Genomic DNA, 19,600 nt, shown 5'->3' on the forward strand with positions numbered 1-19,600 from the left:
TTCCGGGGACCGGTTTCTGCCATTTCAGGCGTCGTCGGCCCGGCTTGCTTGAATCCTGATGGAGCAGTGAGCAAGGGACTCATGTCTGAGTATACCCTGCCACACCTATAGTGGCCAAAAACGATTCAGAAAAGGGGGTGGTGATGAACAGAGTGTCTGAATTAAGCAGACCACTCTTACCCAGTCCAAAGATCAGGGCTTGATCCATCACCCTTATTTAGCTCACTGCCCCATCCCAGCTCAGAACCTGGCTATATGCAAATTAGTCTGTCCCTGGCCCAGTGCATCATGGGAACAGGGCAGACCAAACTACCAAGCCAATTCTTCACCAGAAAGGAGACAAGCTTCCGGGGACCGGTTTCTGCCATTTCAGGCGTCGTCGGCCCGGCTTGCTTGAATCCTGATGGAGCAGTGAGCAAGGGACTCATGTCTGAGTATACCCTGCCACACCTATAGTGGCCAAAAACGATTCAGAAAAGGGGGTGGTGATGAACAGAGTGTCTGAATTAAGCAGACCACTCTTACCCAGTCCAAAGTTCGGGGCTTGATCCATCACCGTTATTTAGCTCACTGCCCCATCCCAGCTCAGAACCTGGCTATATGCAAATTAGTCTGTCCCTGGCCCAGTGCATCATGGGAACAGGGCAGACCAAACTACCAAGCCAATTCTTCACCAGAAAGGAGACAAGCTTCCGGGGACCGGTTTCTGCCATTTCAGGCGTCGTCGGCCCGGCTTGCTTGAATCCTGATGAAGCAGTGAGCAAGGGACTCATGTCTGAGTATACCCTGCCACACCTATAGTGGCCAAAAACGATTCAGAAAAGGGGGTGGTGATGAACAGAGTGTCTGAATTAAGCAGACCACTCTTACCCAGTCCAAAGATCAGGGCTTGATCCATCACCGTTATTTAGCTCACTGCCCCATCCCAGCTCAGAACCTGGCTATATGCAAATTAGTCTGTCCCTGGCCCAGTGCATCATGGGAACAGGGCAGACCAAACTTCCAAGCCAATTCTTCACCAGAAAGGAGACAAGCTTCCGGGGACCGGTTTCTGCCATTTCAGGCGTCGTCGGCCCGGCTTGCTTGAATCCTGATGAAGCAGTGAGCAAGGGACTCATGTCTGAGTATACCCTGCCACACCTATAGTGGCCAAAAACGATTCAGAAAAGGGGGTGGTGATGAACAGAGTGTCTGAATTAAGCAGACCACTCTTACCCAGTCCAAAGATCAGGGCTTGATCCATCACCGTTATTTAGCTCACTGCCCCATCCCAGCTCAGAACCTGGCTATATGCAAATTAGTCTGTCCCTGGCCCAGTGCATCATGGGAACAGGGCAGGCCAAACTACCAAGCCAATTCTTCTGATCTTTGGACTGGGTAAGAGTGGTCTGCTTAATTCAGGCACTCTGTTCATCACCACCCCCTTTTCTGAATAATTTTGTCCACCTCAAGCGTGCAAGGGTATACTCAGATGTGAGTCCCTTGCTCATTGCACCATCAGGATTCAAGCAAGCCGGGCCAACGACGCCTGAAATGGCAGAAACCGGTTCCCCGGAAGCTTGTTTCCTTCCCAGTACAAGAATTGGCTTGGTAGTTTGGTTTGCCCTGTTCCCATCATGCACTGGGACAGGAACAGACTAATTTGCATATAGCCAAGTTCTGAGTTGGGATGGTGCAGTGAGCTAAAAAACGGTGATGGATCAAGCCCTGATCTTTGGACTGGGTAAGAGTGGTCTGCTTAATTCAGGCACTCTGTTCATCACCACCCCCTTTTCTGAATAATTTTGTCCACCATAAGCGTGGAAGGGTATACTCAGATGTGAGTCCCTTGCTCATTGCACCATCAGGATTCAAGCAAGCCGGGCCGACGACGCCTGAAATGGCAGAAACCGGTCCCCGGAAGCTTGTTTCCTTCCCAGTACAAGAATTGGCTTGGTAGTTTGGTTTGCCCTTTTCCCATCATGCACTGGGACAGGAACAGACTAATTTGCATATAGCCAAGTTCTGAGCTGGGATGGTGCAGTGAGCTAAAAAACGGTGATGGATCAAGCCCTTATCTTTGGACTGGGTAAGAGTGGTCTGCTTAATTCAGGCATTCTGTTCATCACCACCCCCTTTGCTGATCCTCTTTGCCCTCGCTCTGGAGCCACTGGCTTGCATACTCAGGCAGTAACACGCAGCGGTAGTCTTGCGCTTTAGACTTTACCCGCTGGTGATTCGTTATATGCCAACGATTTGACTGATCTCCTGAGGCGGAAAGCCGGGAGCGCGACTTGCTATTTTTTTAACATTTGAGAGTCACGATTGTTTGTGTATTTTAACTCACCCCTCTCCCCCTCCTTCACCTCTCAGGGCACTTGCTTGCTCCTGACCAGGCTGCGCAGCCGATTTCAGCGCTGCCGCGGAAGCTGCACTAAACAATTCTTGCCGCCATCACCGGCAGTCACAGAGGCCACGCCCCTTCCTGAGGCCACGCCCCCCGCCGAACCCACATAAAAGGCGTTGATTACAAACGCCGTCAGATTGACTGATCTCCTGAGGCGGAAAGCCGGGAGCGCGACTTGCTATTTTTTTTAACATTTGAGAGTCACGATTGTTTGTGTATTTTAACTCACCCCTCTCCCCCTCCTGCACCTCTCAGGGCACTTGCTTGCTCCTGACCAGGCCGCGCAGCCGATTTCAGCGCTGCCGTGGAAGCTGCACTAAACAATTCTTGCCGCCATCACAGGCAGTCACAGAGGCCACGCCCCTTCCTGAGGCAACGCCCCCCGCCAAACCCACATAAAAGGCGTTGATTACAAACGCCGTCAGATTGACTGATCTCCTGAGGCGGAAAGCCGGGAGTGCGACTTGCTATTTTTTTAACATTTGAGAGTCACGATTGTTTGTGTATTTTAACTCACCCCTCTCCCCCTCCTGCACCTCTCAGGGCACTTGCTTGCTCCTGACCAGGCCGCGCAGCCGATTTCAGCGCTGCCGCGGAAGCTGCACTAAACAATTCTTGCCGCCATCACCGGCAGTCACAGAGGCCACGCCCCTTCCTGAGGCCACGCCCCCGCAGAACCCACATAAAAGGTGTTGATTACAAATGCCGTCAGATTGACTGATCTCCTGAGGCGGAAAGCCGGGAGCGCGACTTGCTATTTTTTTAACATTTGAGAGTCACGATTGTTTGTGTATTTTAACTCACCCCTCTCCCCCTCCTGCACGTCTCAGGGCACTTGCTTGCTCCTGACCAGGCCGCGCAGCCGATTTCAGCGCTGCCGCGGAAGCTGCACTAAACAATTCTTGCCGCCATCACCGGCAGTCACAGAGGCCACGCCCCTTCCTGAGGCCACACCCCCCATCCCCTGTCCTCTTTCCATAAAATATGTGCCTCTTTCGGACGCGCAGCGGGCGCGCGGTTTGCGCGCCGAAGGCAAGCCCGTCTGCGCCCGTCCGCGCCAAGGTAGCGCCTTGTACCAGCTATGCTGCCAGTTTCGACCTACCTGCTCATAACCAGCTACCTTCTGGCCCTCCCTATTCAAGAGAGATTCTCATACAACTTGGTAAGCTACATGCTGACAAAGGAACTTTTTCTCTGCTACACACGGCCCTCCCACGAGCTGATTTTCTGGGCGATGATTTATTAAAATGTGGGCTTCTGAATGTGAGGTCCCTGCCTAGGCACAGCACTGAGATCCAGCTATTGATTGAAACTCATGAATTAGATATTCTATTCATGACGGAAACATGGACTCGTCCTGACTGCCTGGTCGACCCCGGCTTTGCATGCCCTGCTGGGTTTAAATTTGTACACACTCCTAGGACTAGTGGGAGAGGTGGGGGGGGGTAGGTGTGATTTTTATTGCATCCTGTAATATTAAGGTCTTTGTTTTAGATCCAACTGAGGGCATTGAACTTTTAGGCTTATCAATTCAGGCCCACTCCGGGACTATTGTTACCGGGGTACTGTGCTATCGCCCCCAGGTGCGTTTAGCCTTCAGCAACAACAAACGCTACTGGCTACTCTGACTAACATCGCACTTTCCCATCACAAGCTGATTATTCTTGGGGACTTTAATCTTTGGCGCAATGGCGCCCTTGACTCAGGTCTTCGCAATTTATCTCATTCCTGCGAAAGCTTCGGCCTCTCCCAGTTGGTTACTGGAGCAACCCATAAGGCAGGACACCTTTTAGACCTGCTGTTCGCGGCTCCCCATCTGGTGGCGATGGGGGAAACCTTACCTATGGTGTGGACAGACCACTCACTTGTCAAATTTTTCATTCACAGGGACGGTGGCCTTTACAAAGCGCCTGTGTTGACTCGGAAATTTAGTTGCCGAGATTGGAGAGCCCTTACTCGTCTGCACTCCCTTGGTGAAGTGTTCCAGGTGGAGCAACTCTTTGATGAGGACAAGCAAGTAGAGGAAAATTACACCTCACTATGCTCCGGTATCACAGCTACTCTTAACGTTCATGCTCCTCTAAAAACTCGCAGCTGTAAGGGTAATGACTCCGCCCCCTGGTTCAACGATACCTTAAAAAATCTGAAGCAGGGTTGTAAACAAGCCGAGAGAAGGTGGAGACGGGATTACATAGAAACTTTTAAGGAGGCGTGGAAAAACAAGGTTCGTGAATAAAGGATCCTGATTAAGAAATCAAAAGCTGAATACTATTCCTCTATGATTTGTAGCTCCGCCAATAACTCTAGAAGCATTTTTAATATACTGAATAGTGTTACTAACCCCGAATGTGCCAAAAACGCCATCATCCCGTCCCAAGAACTCTGCGAGAAACTTGATGTATTCTTTAAGGAAAAAATTGAACACATTATTAGGGACCTGGAAGTCTCTCCGGTTTCCGGCCCTCTTTCCAACCTTAGAGTGGGGTCCCTAGTGGACCAGCTGGCGCCGGATGAACTTTTACTTGAGTTCCTACCTCTTACGTACGAGGCCTTTAGTAAACTAGCCAGTGGGATTTCCTCCGGATCCCCCCTAGACCCTGTTCCTCATAAGATTTGGAAGGAATTTGAGAAGGAACTTTTCCCTACACTCCATCTAATCTGTAATCAATCCCTGGTGACTGGTACCGTTCCAGCTCAATGGAAGCGGGCGCTAGTATCTCCTTTGCTAAAAAAGCCCTCTCTCGACCCAGATTGTTCTAAAAACTACCGACCCATCTCCCTGCTACCGTTTCCAGCCAAGATTGTTGAACGGTTGGTCAGTAACACCCTTTCCAACCATCTGGAACGTCATCAACTTCTTGATGTTGATCAATTTGGTTTCCGGCCTGCCCACGGAACCGAAACCGCCCTAATCACCGCTATGGACGAGCTTCAGAGACGTGCAGACAGAAAGCAGGCAGCGTTTCTGATCCTGCTTGATATGTCTGCCACCTTTGACACGGTGAACCATAAGATTCTGCTGAAACGGCTATTTGAGGCGGGAGTAAGAGGGTCGGCGCTGCAGTGGTTCCACTCATTTCTGCAAGATAGGCAGCAGGCGGTGTCTATCCCCCCTTTTCAGTCAGCTTTTACTCTGATTTCACATGGGGTTCCCCAGGGCTCAGCAATCAGCCCAATCCTTTTTAACCTTTATCTTCGACCCTTTATCACACTTATCAAAAGTTTTAATATTAAGATTGTCAATTACGCTGACGACACGCAGATGATCCTGTCCTTGGAAGGTGAGGATTCTACTTCTGTGGAGGTTTTCCACAACTGCCTGCGTGACATACTTCGTTGGCTAAAGGACAACTCCCTCCAATTTAATGCGGGGAAGACGGAGGTGCTCGTCAGCGCTGTAACTAAGATCCCCTGGCCACTCCCAGATAACTTCTGGCCCCCAGAAACAGGGACCATAGTCCGTCCGGTGGAATCAGTTCACAATCTGGGGGTCATGCTGGATCACAGGCTCAGTATGGAGACGCATATACAAAAGGCCACTGCCTGTTGTTTTACCATCCTCCGCTCCCTAAGGAACTAGGCAGCTTCGTTCTTCTGAGGCCAAGCTTGCAGTTGTTCCCAGATTCAGGAAAGTCAGAGCCGGAGGCAGATCCTTCGAGGTTGCAGCTGCCAGACTCTGGAACACGCTCCCGGCCGACATTAGGCATACCACTCAACTTCTCCCATTTAGAAGGATCAAAACCTGGTTATTTCCTACGATAACCGCCTGATAATTCACATCCCTGTGATCATTTCCTTCCTCATCTGATCTAGTCAGCGCCAGGATGCCTGCAATGGTGGTAGTGCGCTTAATAAATTCTTAAAATAATAAATAATAAATAAATATGGTGCTGTATGTCAGCGACCCAGAGGTTCATTAGACCTAGCTCATACCTGAATATTTGCAAGCAGCACTCTGGGCTGAGCATCAATTAAGGAAAGTCATATGTCTTACCCCTTACTGTCACCACTGCCCAATACCCTATGGAGTTTCCTCTTCAGTGGTGTCTTTGAGTTTGGGTACATAGAGATCCAGACCTTGTTGTGAGGTATAATTACGGCAGGACGATCTCCCAAATGGAGGATCGAGTACGGAGGTGGTCGAGATTGCCTGTATCCTTAGCAGATCTGGTAGGAGTGTTAAAAATGGTGATATTGCCTCAGCTTCTGTACATGTTTATTAAGGCCTTCTTCAAAACACTACAATCCACCCTTATATTGCTGGTCTGGAAAACCGCGGCGAATAGCATGGCGTCAACTCACACTTCCTTGTGACTGGGGAGGGTTCAAGGCCTGAATCTCCTCCTTTACTATCTGTGAGCTCAGGCTTAGCATGCACACTACTGAGTGCACGCCCAATGATATACTCCACACTTGGTGATCAAGCATGATGATGCCTATCCTATGCCGCTCTCATACCTGCTCATGCGAGGGGGGATAGAGCTGCTACCGGGTAGCATTAGTACCATCAGCTGTATTCTGGGGGCTTGGCAAGCACTTTACAGGTGAGCAAGTAAACATCCTCTCCATGCCAGATGCATTCACTGGCTTATCACCCTGCCCTGTCCGTTATGCCTCAGCCGAAGGTGTTGTCGCTTTTATCGGTGGTGGGACTCTAAGTGATGGGGGACGTATATCCGGATGATCACTTTGTTAACTCTCGGATCTGCCGCAGAGAAGTCGCCGCTCGTCTTTCTTGCACTTTACTTATATGAGGTTACGGGATGCCCTGCATGTACATTAGCCATCCTTTCCCCAGAACCTCCTAATTTGCAGTTACTTCAGACTCTGTTGACCAGGTACACCCTTATCACTTGCCCTCTACGAAGAGGCACAGGCTGATGAGGTGTAAACCACCAGTGCACTATTAGACAAATGGAAGGCTAGATACATCACTCACCGAGTCTGATTGGACTTTTTGCTGTGCATTGATTGGGTGGCTCACTGCCAATGGAAATTTGCGTATTATTCATTTCAAATTTTTGCAGCAGATGTACTATACGCCTACACAGCTGGTCAGATTTGGGCTTAGACATGAGGACAAATGTGAAAGATTTGGCGGGCCAGGTGCTGACTTCCTACACTTATCCTGGGGTTGCCCCCCTAGGACCAAATTACGTAGACACTGACTTCTGTGACGCTGGAACCTGCACCCTACAACCCACGCTCATCTGTTGCTTTATGTTAAGCCTCGGCAGCCCTTTAATCGCAGGGTGTTTGCTGTTACTCTTTCGCTAGCTAAGAGACGGGTGGCAATTAACTGGGGTGAACAAACATATCCAACACTGGAACAATGGTTCAGAGATGTCGCCTACTGCAGAAACCAATTGGAGACCTATGCAGAAGAATTGCCAAGCACCTCACATCCAAGGACTTTTGGGCACCCATGTCTGCATAACTTTTGACATTGACTGAGAAGTCATAGGTGGGGTATGTCCCAAGGTATGATGAGAATGTTTCCTAATGTCAACACTGCCTGTGCTGTTTTTCACTTGTTATAACGCGCAACAATGTACGAGTATGTAGCTATGCCATTTACAGGGCTGTTCCGCAGTTGGGCAATTGTGTCTTGTTGTTTTCTGTATGTTTTCTAACAAAATATTTAATAAAAAGCTATTTAAACAATGATTACCAATAATTATCAGAAGTCCCAGCACGCTTTTTAACACACCAAAACGTTGTCTGACCCATACCACCCACTACATTCTGATACATAACAGGTGTCCCACATCCTAAATAATATTCTGACATTGGTGCACCCCACCATCACATTCAGTAATCTCTTGACAGTGTCAGAATCCAAACCTCCTTCAACAACTCCTGACAGCACCTATACCTCTGCTTCCTTCACTGATATACTACAAGTAGTGCAGCGGCCAGCACCTTCAAATACTCTAATTACAGGTATCTGAAGCACCACCACTCAGAGTAATCTCTGGACAGAAAAGCCCAATTGCTTTCAAACGTCTTCTAATACACCTTCGATAATCTGCAGCCGGCGGTCTGGAGCCCTCCACTTTTAGTAAACCGCATAGTGGTCCAGGGGTCTGCAACCTTCAACAATTTCCTGACAGTAAGTCTGCCTTCCTGGATAATCCCCTGACAAGGGTCCAGTGCTCCAACACCCTTAATAATCTGGGTAGTTCAGAGTCCTTCCACCTTCAATCGACTCTTGACAAGGGTCAGGAAACCCACTACCTACGATAATCTCCAGATATGGGTATCGATAAGAATTTAACAGCAAACAGCTGAGTTTGTAGTTTTTTACTGTTTTGGCGAGCTCTAGAGATCCAATTTAGATTAGGACAAAGTTTCCCTATTTTGATGAGACAGTCCTGTCTCACAGTAGCGGCTAGTGTTCTCGAAGAGTGGGGAAGGGGAGAAGGGGTCGGGGGACGACAAAATTAAAATTAAAATGAAGAAAAAAGTACCGGTAGCCGGCCCCATCGCGCACTTCCGCTCCTCTCACCCGCAGGCACAAGCTCCCAGACTCCACTGCGGCCAATCCTGAAGCTGCTCTCATGCTGCTGGAAGCAACGTCAGGATTGGCCTGAGCGCTCTGAATTTGGGCTCCCAGTGTTCCTGTTGTGTCCAACACGGCAACGCAGCTCGGGTTGGAGACAGCTTCAGTGTGCATGATGGTTTGGCCGGCCTGAGACGACCAGCCAAACCATCATGGGCACTGACAACTGTGCCCACCACTCCTTCTGCAGCCTGTCCTCGCCCATGGCCCTGACCCAAGGACTCGGCAGGAAAGGAAAAATAAAACAATAATAAAACGAGTCTTGAGGCAGCCGACGGGGGAGGGGGGAGATGCTCTTCTAGAAGCAGTTTGTTCTTATGGCCTTCAGCTGTGGCCCACCTTTCTGCCTGGAGTTTGACAGGGGCACTGCCCATAGAAAGAGACTGAAAACCTCACGTACTGGCCTGTGCTCGCTCTTCCTCCTTCTTCATGATGAGCAGGAACCGAGGGCTCTCCGGGCAGAAGGGCAGCAGAGCGATCTGTATGAAGGCCGGGAAGACAGTGAGGGCCACAAGAAGGGGCCAGAGGCGCTCAGAGCCCATGATGGCATCCATACCGAAGACCTGCGGAGAGGATGGGCAAGAGAGGGAAGGGGAGGATAGGGGGTAGGGGGGTAGAGGGGAGGGAGGAGGTAGGGGGAGGGGAGGGGAATGGGGAAGGGAGGGGAAAGGGGAAGGGATGGGGAGCAGAGCAGAGGGGATGTAAGGAGGCGAGGAAAGGGTGAGGGAAGGGAAGGGAAGGGAAGGGAAGGGAAGGGAAGGGAAGGGGAAGGGGAGAGGCAAGGGGAGGGAAGAAAAGGAAAGGGAAGGGGAAAGGGAAGAGGAAGGGAAGGGGAGGAGTGGCGAGGGGGAGGGGAAAGGGAAGGGGAAGGTAAGTGCAAGGCAGCATGAGATTAGATAAAGGTCACCAGAAGATGAGGTGAAGGAAGGTGGAAGCAAAAAAGGAGGAGAATGTAAGAAAGTGAGGGATGGATCACGGAAGGGATGGGGTATAAGGAAGAAGCTCAGATGAAGAGAGGGTGGGAGAGAGACAATTGGAGGGAAACGATGAAAAAAGGAGGAGGACGGGGGAGAGTGATGAAGTAAGGTGAATCAATTGGTATTATTGGCATTGTTTGATACTCCAAAGCTCTCATATTTGACAAGAACAGGGCACCTGCTGCTCACTTTACCAACCATGACAGAATGAAGTACTGGTTCAACATCAGGGGGGACTAGTACCTGTTCCAGGTTTCACACTAATCTCTACACCAGGTATACGTATCCACTGTCTTATTCTCCTGGCATTCTCTTGTTTCTCTTGCTCTATCTTATAACTGTCTTTTCCTTAACAAGTCTTCAGAAATATTTTCCATGTGTAGATTATTGCTTCAAGATTCACAACAACCCCTTGATGCCCATCTGCTTCCTCTTCCTATCACAGAGCTCGGTGGGAGTAGTATATCTAGAGAGAACAGGAGAAGCATTACATCCCTAAATTACATGCAGGCAAACCATTTTTTATTTTTCCCCTCTGATATCTTTTTGGTGATCTTTGAGCTCCATAAATACCATATCACTAACCCAGGGGGCTGATTAACAAAATAATTTAATTTAAAGTCTCTGGATGCAGAGGAACATATCTACACATGGCTCAAGTCACAAAAACAAGAGAGTACTTCAGGAAGCTACCACTGTCACATTTGTACTAAGATTACTCATGGAATACCTTGATAGAATCCATTTTCACTTGAGCAAATATACATATTAAAGGAGTTGCTGAGTATTTTTTCCCTGAAAAAGATTTCTCCATTTGAAGAAACTTCTTTCCCTCCACCCCAATCAAATGTGGAAGTGTTCCCTGCCCTTTCCCACCCAGGAAAGGGGTTCACTCCTGCCAGAATATTGTTTCTGCTTTTCTGATGGGCTGCCCTTTCAATAAACAGGAATAGATCCCTCTCTCAGAACTATCCAGATTAGTTTCTGTAAACATTCAGAATAACTGTGAACGGCCTGTGCATCTTCTGCCTGCATTTTGTGGTTCAGGGAGACATGAACAGCACAAACTCAAACGGTTTGGTGCACTCACTCAAGAAATTCATCCTTTCTCCAGCCCTTCTTGTGAGCAGATTTGGACTTTTTTTCAAAATAAATTCTGCATCACAGGGTGTGCACTCTGAATATGGACCAAGAATATCGATGTGACACAATATTGAGGACACAACATTGAAAATAAAATATGGACAGATAAGTATTAAAACTTTCTATGCTTACCTCCACATATACGTACCTACGTGGTACATATATATCTTCAAGGTACGTGAATGTGGAGTTAGGAATATTAAATCTATACTTCTCTATATGCACTGACCTTTTCGATATTTTGTCCCTCAATATTCTCTCCGATATTCTTGTATCACAATATTCTGGGGGTCAGTGTTCACTAGTACAATCGACTACTATACATTTCAATTCTCCAGCTTGAAACTGCATGGCAGAATATGGCCAAGGACCAGCGAGGCTGTTATCTATGCCATACACATGACACAACAATAGAACACTTAGGGCTAGATGTAGGTAAAGCATATTTACCGACCCTTAAATACCGAATTTTACCGATTCGGTATTTAAAAGTCGGTAAATATGAAGGGGGGAGATGTAGGGAAATCCAGATGTTTATTTACCGAATCGGTACAAGTCGGTATTTACCGATTTGGTAAATACCGACCTGTAATGCTCCATTCATTCCTATGGGCTATGAAGCCCATAGGAATGAATGGGGCATTACAGGTCGGTATTTACCGATCGGTAAATACAGATTTTTGGCAAGGGTGCAGGGGGTGTCACTTTGACACCCTCTAGCACCCCCAAAAAAGGTTCGGGGGCCATATGGCAGGCATACCTGCCCTAAGGGCAGGTCTGCCTGTCATATGGCACAGGTGTGCATGCGCACATTTGCATGCACACCTGAATCGGTATTTCACCATCAAATTGAATTTGATGGTAAAATACCGATTTCTAAGGCCTTGTGGGACTCATAAGAGTCCCACCTACATATCGATTTTACAGATTCTGTAAATATACCGGTCAGTAAATTTACCGACCGGTATATTTACAGATTCTGTAAAATTACCTATCGGTAAATTTACAGAACGGTAAATTTACCGATTCTGCCCCCTACATCTCAAATGCCTTTTACCGGTCGGTAACGGCCGAATTCGGCCGTTACCGACCGGTAAAAGCCTACCTACATCTGGCCCTTGATTTGTCTGAATCCCCATTTACATGACCTGTGGAAGAATATTTCCCATCATCTTCTAGAGTATCCGGCATCAAGACAATCAAGAGTATCCGGCATCAGGACAATCAAGAGTATCCGGCATCAGGACAATCAACAGTATCCGGCATCAGGACAATCATGAGTATCCGGCATCGGGACAATCAAGAGTATCCGGCATCGGGACAATCAAGAGTATCCGGCATCGGGACAATCAAGGAAGTCTGCCATTTTTGTTTTAAAGGTTCCTCCCACAAATCAATATGGACTGTTATGAAATATTTTGAACTGCTTCAAAATTACTTATAGAACTTTTTTTTCAAAACATCTTTGTTGACAAAATGGGATCATGATGCACCAAATCGTGAAGTTATGTTTATTTTTTTAATGAAATCTATCTGAAGGTTTGTAGACCTGTCATCCTTGGCATGGTATCCTCACAGACTTTTTTACCTTCACTCCTATTTCCTATGCTAAACTCAGCATTAAGGCTCTGGGCACTTTACCACTGCTAACCAGTGGTCAAGTAGTTGTGCTCTCTCTCTATTAAAGGTGGTAAAATTGACCTACAACCGATTGGCACATTTACTTTACTCGCAAATCCCCAGTAAATAATACTATCTCAGGCTTGCCACTAAAGACTAGAGTGCAGTTTAAAACTGCCATTTCGACCTGGTAGAAAAAACCTTTTGCCAGGCCTAAACCTGCCCCTAAGGAAGGAGGGCAAGGTTCATAGTGTAGAGTGCATAGTATTTAAAAAGTAGGACATGGGTGCTTAAGCTTTATGTGTCCTGACAGTGACAAACTCCTAAAGTCATTTTCACTGTTGTAAGGTTATCTCTCCCATAGACTAACACTGGGTTACCTTACCGCACTTAATAAGTTATAACTTCAGTTCGGGAACAGACAGAAAAACACATCTTCCAATCATCTGAAAGGTAATTTAATATCCTCTTAAATTGTAAAGTCAGTCTCTAAGTCTCAATTCTGAAAATGTCACTTTTTTTAAAGTTGGTATTTTTCTGATTAAACCAAATGTGGCTTTCTACCAGTGTCCTGGGTCACATCAATGTAAATTGCTGCTCTGCTGTGGGTTGTGTATTCCTTCCAGACATGGGGACAAAACGTAATTGATTTTATAAATCTGTAGTGTAAAATAATATCATAGAATACCATCTGCTGCTAAGTAACAATCCTCCATCACTTTTTTGCTAAATCTGTCAAGGACCCTGGCATCACACACTGTACTTGCAATTGTTATGCTCCATCCCACATTCCATAAAACCCATGTGAAGATGTCATCTTTCAGCCAGCACCACAGGGCAAAACTGTCATTTGCCTTTTTTACCAGTCAGTGCCAGTCAGCATCTCTCATTCTGCAGCTGTATGATGTATGGCCTTTTTGTTAAGTTTCCAAGTGCAATCTTAGGCGACATGTTGGATGGTAAGCACTATGTACGCATATTTTGTGCATTTGAGTGCTGTGTAAATCAGAGAGAACTTTAGTTTGGGACATGTGCAGGAAATGCTGCCTGAGGGTTCCAATCAGGCATAATGTCTGAGTAGAATGCTCACTGCTTGAGATCACTCGGTAAAGCAGGGTAGTTGCAAAAGCTGGTTGATGAGATCATCAGAGACTAAGGCAGCTGAAGCAGAGTGGCCAGAGATGGGAGTTTGCCTGTTTGTGAGACAGAGGATTATTATTTGTGGTGGATGGCTCTATTCTTGTTCGGGTTGGGTAAAGGTTTCATTAATTTAAACTTGAGCTCAACTCCTTGTAGCTATGGCACAGAGCAGACAGGCTTAACTTAAGGAAATGTGCAAATCATGTAGAAGTATCAAAACACTTAAAAAGTCAAAAACACAGTGCAATAAAAATCCCACTATCATTTACAAAAATAGAGAGTAATTTAATGAACAAATTAACACTAAAACTACAAAAACCCAATAAAGGGGAACGGAGCTAGGAATGACATTTTTAAATTAAAAATAGCACCAAAAAGTGTGAAGCTCCAACCATGGTCGTCTGGTTTTTCTTGACCAGTACCTGGGCTTGATTTAAGGCAGACCTCAAGGGAGCATGTCAGATAGAGAAACAAGGTTTGACCCAGTCAGAAGCTTTACCTTAGGCCTTAGGGGGTCATTACGATGGCGGGCAGACTTGAGTCTGCCCACCATTGAGGTGGTGATTGGGACCGCCCACCTGTATGGGGTGGTCCCCCATGTGAAATTACGATGCAAACGCCACTGTGGCTGTCGCATCTTGCATGTTTACTATTGCTGTGGGTGCTGCTGGTTGCAGCACCCACTGCAATAGTAAAAATGCATGTAGTGCCTTTCCCTGTATTACGTGGCAGGCACCACGTGGTGCCTGCCTCTAAGTGCAGGAAATGCAGGGGGGTACCCCCCCAGTGCACCACTGCCTCCCCCCAACACAAGGGGGGGCCCGCAACAGGCCCCTGAATCCGTTTCTGCCTGACATTTTAAGGAGGTGACCGCCGCAAAATGACTGGCGGAAAGGGATATCGTAACCCCTACAGCGCAGTGGCTGCAAGGCACCGCCGCTAGGATTTCCTATGTTTTGGTTCTGCAAGGCGGGCGGAAAAGGACCGCCTTGCGGAACAGTGGTGGGTGGTCTTTGCGACTGCCACGCTGCACTGAAGATTCCCCCGCCACCCTAATTTGGTTGGCGGGTAATCCACGAACGATGGTGGAGGGCCCGCCACAACACGGCTGGTGGTAGAGTGCCTTCCACCATCGTAATCACCCCATAGTCTCTGAACTGGAAGTCAACAATCCTCAGCGGGAAAAAAAAGCAGGCTGTGGTCGAATAAAGGATGCACGAGGCCGGATAGCTGTTGGATGAAGCCCCGGTGAAGCCTTTGACTTTTGGTGGGTAAGCTCCAATCAGGAATAATTCAAAATACACATGCAAGGAAGGTCCCTCATCAGTCAGATATTTTTGGCTTCATCGCTCAGCCTAGATTTCTGCGTTCGACCATAGTCACTTTTTTGGAGTTTGGATTTTCCAGCACAGCAAGACTGCTGGAGGTAACCAAACAGGGCTCTACGAGGCCAGATATCTTCTCTGTGATGTCTCGCTGAAATGAATTTTTTGCTGCAGAAAAGCTCTGAGTGGGAGCAACCTAATTCTTAGGGCCAGTGGCAACGCACTGTCGAAAGAGTTAGCACGTTTGTCGCAGTCCAGATGTCTTTGGAACCAAAAGGTTTCTAAGTCCTAGGCTTTTTAGGATGGTGGCAAACTCTGACACAGCCAATGGTCCCAGGACCTCAGGAACATCACTTAGGTGTCAAAGCAGCAGATACCACTAGCAGGGACCAAGGCAGGTCTAGTTAGAACTTATCAGGTTCCGACCACAGAGGTGTGGCCAGGGGAATGATCAACCCTGCCGCTGTGGTCACTTCAAACCAATTCTGGGGCATCTCCTCCCACTGAGATTGGTGCCTACCTGACTGGGTAGACAAAGGAGTGCCTTGCCCAGGTGTCAGATAACATTTGCCTATGACAAGTAAGGCTTATTTGAAGTTAATGACATTCCTGAGCGCAGCCCAACTGGTCATCCTGCCAGAGGGGCAGAATTACAGAACAGCTCCCCATATCCAATGGCTTTGTCGTAGCTGTGGGAACAAGTTCATACCTCATCAAGAGGGCAATTCAGCTCCTGGGTGACCTTTAAAGCTCATGTAAATGGGCTTCCAGAGGCTTTAGGAACGGAAAAGGTAGCTTTCTAAAAGGGGCTTTTCATATTTGTCTTACAAATCTGACTTTATCAGTGGATTTGGCTTGTAGTAAAGAATTTAAGCACCCCAGTAATTCATTTTATAGCTGCTACCTAGCTGGTGATATGTATTCTGATGCTTTACTATGGAACACCCAACTGTACTGAAAACAGCTTTTTGGCTCTTTTCCTTGGAAGGACATGTTTAAAATTAAACCTTTACATGTCCTACTTTTAAATATCATACTCTCTCCCTTACTTCCCATAAGGTCTGAGTAGGGGTGACATATAAATATTTAAAAGGAGGGTTGAGGCCTGTCAAAAAGGGGTTATTTTGGAAGTGAGAATTTTCTGTTTTATAACTGCACAGTCAGGCTACAGTGGTAGGCCCTCAGTCATGTTTGCACTGTCACTGTAACGGGTTGGACAATGGGTGCTGCAGTCCGTTTGTGATATTTAACTGACATGTCCTGGGTGCACTTTGCACCATACACTAAGATTTATAGGTAAGTTACATTGGCCAATAAGGAGTATAGCCAATTTCAACATGTTTAGAGTGAGAGCATATCCACTGGGGCGTGGTTACCAGAGTCCCATTGCACACAGTAAAAAAATAGCAGCATCAGTCCGAAATTGGGGGTAATCATGCAAAAAGAGGGATTTTCCTACTCTTTTGTTCCACTTCAGAGAACACAACAGCATACAATGTCCCTTGGGTAACTTGACATGGCTGTGATTTCTAGGTCCCCTTTTTCTGCAACTTAGGCCAAGGACCTTCAGGCACTATCTTTTCCCAAGAGGAATGGTGTCTGATATATAGTTAGATGAATAAAGATAGACTGGAGAGGAACAGCATTCTGGGCGTACCCCAGAACTACTTTTGTTTGCAGCCAATGTGGCGGTCGACAAATGCCCAACTGGACCTGGTTGTATCGATAAATGTGTATGGGGAGGGCATAAAAGAGATTAGAGTCTGAGTAAGCTCCATTTCAATTAAGGTATCCTGGGTCGTAGAATTATCAAGGGAATATTGATATGAAGCACTGCCATACTGTAAATATGCGTTGATAACGTGTTTGTTGAGGGCTTTTTAGGATCCTGGGGCAGCTCCAATGAAGGCATGTGGCCCACAGATCCAGATGGGCTTGTGGGAGTCAAAAGTATCCCCAATTTTGCTTCTGATTTTCCATCCTACCAAGTCCCGCAGGTACTGTCTCCTTGCATTCAGTAAACCACTGCAAACACATTACACACTGCCCTACCAACCATTGTCAAATAATATCCTCGCATCCAGGGCCTCAGTATTCCACCTAATTCAAATTCTTAGACTTCCATTTATTTCTCCTGTCTTGCTATAAAAAACCTTCCCTATTTCATAAACACCAAGCCTGCTTTCTTACCTGTGCGATCAGGATGCCAATCACGATGGCCAGCTGGTGGAGAGTTCCAAAGGCACCTCGAAGGCTGGTGGGTGCAACCTCCCCAACGTACATGGGTACAAAGCCTGTGCTGAGTCCGCTGTAAACACCAATGATGAAGCGCCCAACGATGAACATTTCATACGTGCGGGTCAGTTTGGAGAAGCCCATCAGTGCCCCGCTAATGATGGGCAAGATGTTGGCCAACAACAATGAGTTCCTTCTGCAAAGGCAAGAGTAAAGAAATGGGTGAACACAGGACAACTATGGGTCCCCCAGGGTGGGATAGAGTTTGAAGAATACATGCGTCAGCACAACACAGCCATCAGTCACTCACCTTCCAAGCCTGTTGGCAAACAGTCCCACGGAGAGGGCTCCGACCATGCCACCAACGGGAAAGATAGAAACAGAGGCAGACCAGAGAGAGGTCAGGAAGTTGTGGTCTATCCATTTGTGGTACCGGGCCATGTACGTCTCATTGTAAAATTTCTCAATGATCTGAAGAGAATAAAGAATGCACAAGATTTAGTAACTCCATGCCCCAGAGACAAGGGGCATGTGGAGAATTATACCAGGAGTGTTTTGGGGTCTCAGTACTGAAATAGCAGGAGAGTCACAACTGTGGTGCATGAAGTGGACAGAAAGAGTATTCAAGCACTAGGAAAAGAGAGAGTCATACCATAGGACAGGGTTAGAGAATATGTGCCTAATTTGTGCCGGCGCTTCCCGGAGCTTGGCACTGGCACTTATCACCAGCACATTTTTATGACATTCCACCACATGGTGATGGTGTTTGTGCAATTTCATGCAAAGCACATCAGCTGCATGCTTAACAATTCAATATACATTAAAAAAAGTATTACCAGTGCATGCGGCTATTGTTACAGCTTTGGGTGATGTGGAATAGATCAAATTGTTACTTTTGTAGGAATTTGAGGGTTTGCAGGTAGTGTAAGTAGGGGCATTTAGCAGCACTGGCAGGGACAGTGTCAGGTGCAAGCTGTAGTGGGCTTCTGAGAAATATCCTGGGCCCTGCACTGATTAGAGTGCTTAATGTATAGACATGTAAAGATCCTAGTCCTGGATCAGTGGGAGTGGGTGCAGAACAAGAAGGAAGAACACATGTAGCAAAGCAAAACACCTGGAAAAGCACTAGGTTTACTAGGTTTCATCAGGGAGGTGTACTTTAAGTCCCTCTGAGTTGGCAAGCATGGGACCCACCATTTGGCCATACCAGTGTAAATCACTTAGAAAAACACAACATGTTGGTTTGAATTACCCTTAACATTTGCTACTTGCTCTGGGGAGGGAGATTCTGGTCCTTCTCTTTTGCTCACTGTGCTGTTACAGACATGGATCATTCATATGCGAACCAGTCTTGGATCCACCCTATAGCTACAGTCCTGCACCCACTGCATGGCCATATCCCCCCTCATGGAAATAATTCTAACTCCAGACACATTTCAGCTTTCTTGGGTCTTAACGGGTAAGGTACAGCAAGCTTCTTGCAGCTCACTATGGGGAATATGGAGCAGCTTTTGGAATGGCACCTAGATATACTCATTCCACTTGGGACAGGTCAAAGGAGAAAGCAAAAGGGCGTGCTGTGGGTGGGCTCTTGTCTTGGAAAAGGCAGGGAGTCTGCTCTTGACCTGAGCAAAAATGCTTAAAAAAGCTGGACAATTCTCAATTATTTGTTTTTATTAGAAGAATTGTCTACTTTATTACTCAATAGGGACTCCAACTCCAGCGCCACACTGAGACAGTCTTACTTGAGGTATCCGACATCTTTAAATTCACCTTGCAAATGTGCTGCCCTTATTGTTCTTGATTTAACCTCATCCTTCTGTACTGTCTCTTGTCCAATTCTCCTCCCGGGTATGGTGGAGCTAGGTATCACAGGGCGGGGCTGGAGTTGGATAAAATCTTTTCTGGGACAAAGAGAGCAGCATGTCTGGCTGCCACCAGACTCTTCACTTAGCCCCACATTGTTTAATATCTATCTATCACCTACAGCCTAACGCATTGAGTCTTACGAGATGATTACTGTCTCCTATGCAGATGATACCCAGTTGCTCTTTACGTTTGATTCCACCATGACTGACATAAGTCACATCTTTCCTTCATGTCTGGTATAAGCGTTGAACTGGTTGAAAGAGAGCCATATACAATGCAATACAGATAAAAGAGAGATTCTTCTCTTTGGGCCACCAAGTATCTATTCGCCTTCCCACCACCA

General features: G+C 47.1%; 1 protein-coding gene across 1 annotated transcript in view; it reads right to left on the minus strand.

The window, feature by feature from the left end:
• Window positions 1-19,600, minus strand: part of LOC144768077 (solute carrier family 2, facilitated glucose transporter member 1-like) — a 61,214-nt gene that overhangs the window by 19,554 nt on the left and 22,060 nt on the right. The window contains exons 3-5 of the mRNA XM_078651464.1: window positions 17,699-17,859; window positions 17,344-17,584; window positions 9,349-9,511 (exon numbers count right to left, since the gene is read on the minus strand). Coding sequence (XP_078507590.1) covers window positions 9,349-9,511; window positions 17,344-17,584; window positions 17,699-17,859 — 565 coding nt within the window. The remainder of the gene's footprint in view (window positions 1-9,348; window positions 9,512-17,343; window positions 17,585-17,698; window positions 17,860-19,600) is intronic.

This window comes from Lissotriton helveticus, chromosome 7, assembly GCF_964261635.1.
Source record: "Lissotriton helveticus chromosome 7, aLisHel1.1, whole genome shotgun sequence".
Classification (NCBI taxonomy): domain Eukaryota; kingdom Metazoa; phylum Chordata; class Amphibia; order Caudata; family Salamandridae; genus Lissotriton; species Lissotriton helveticus.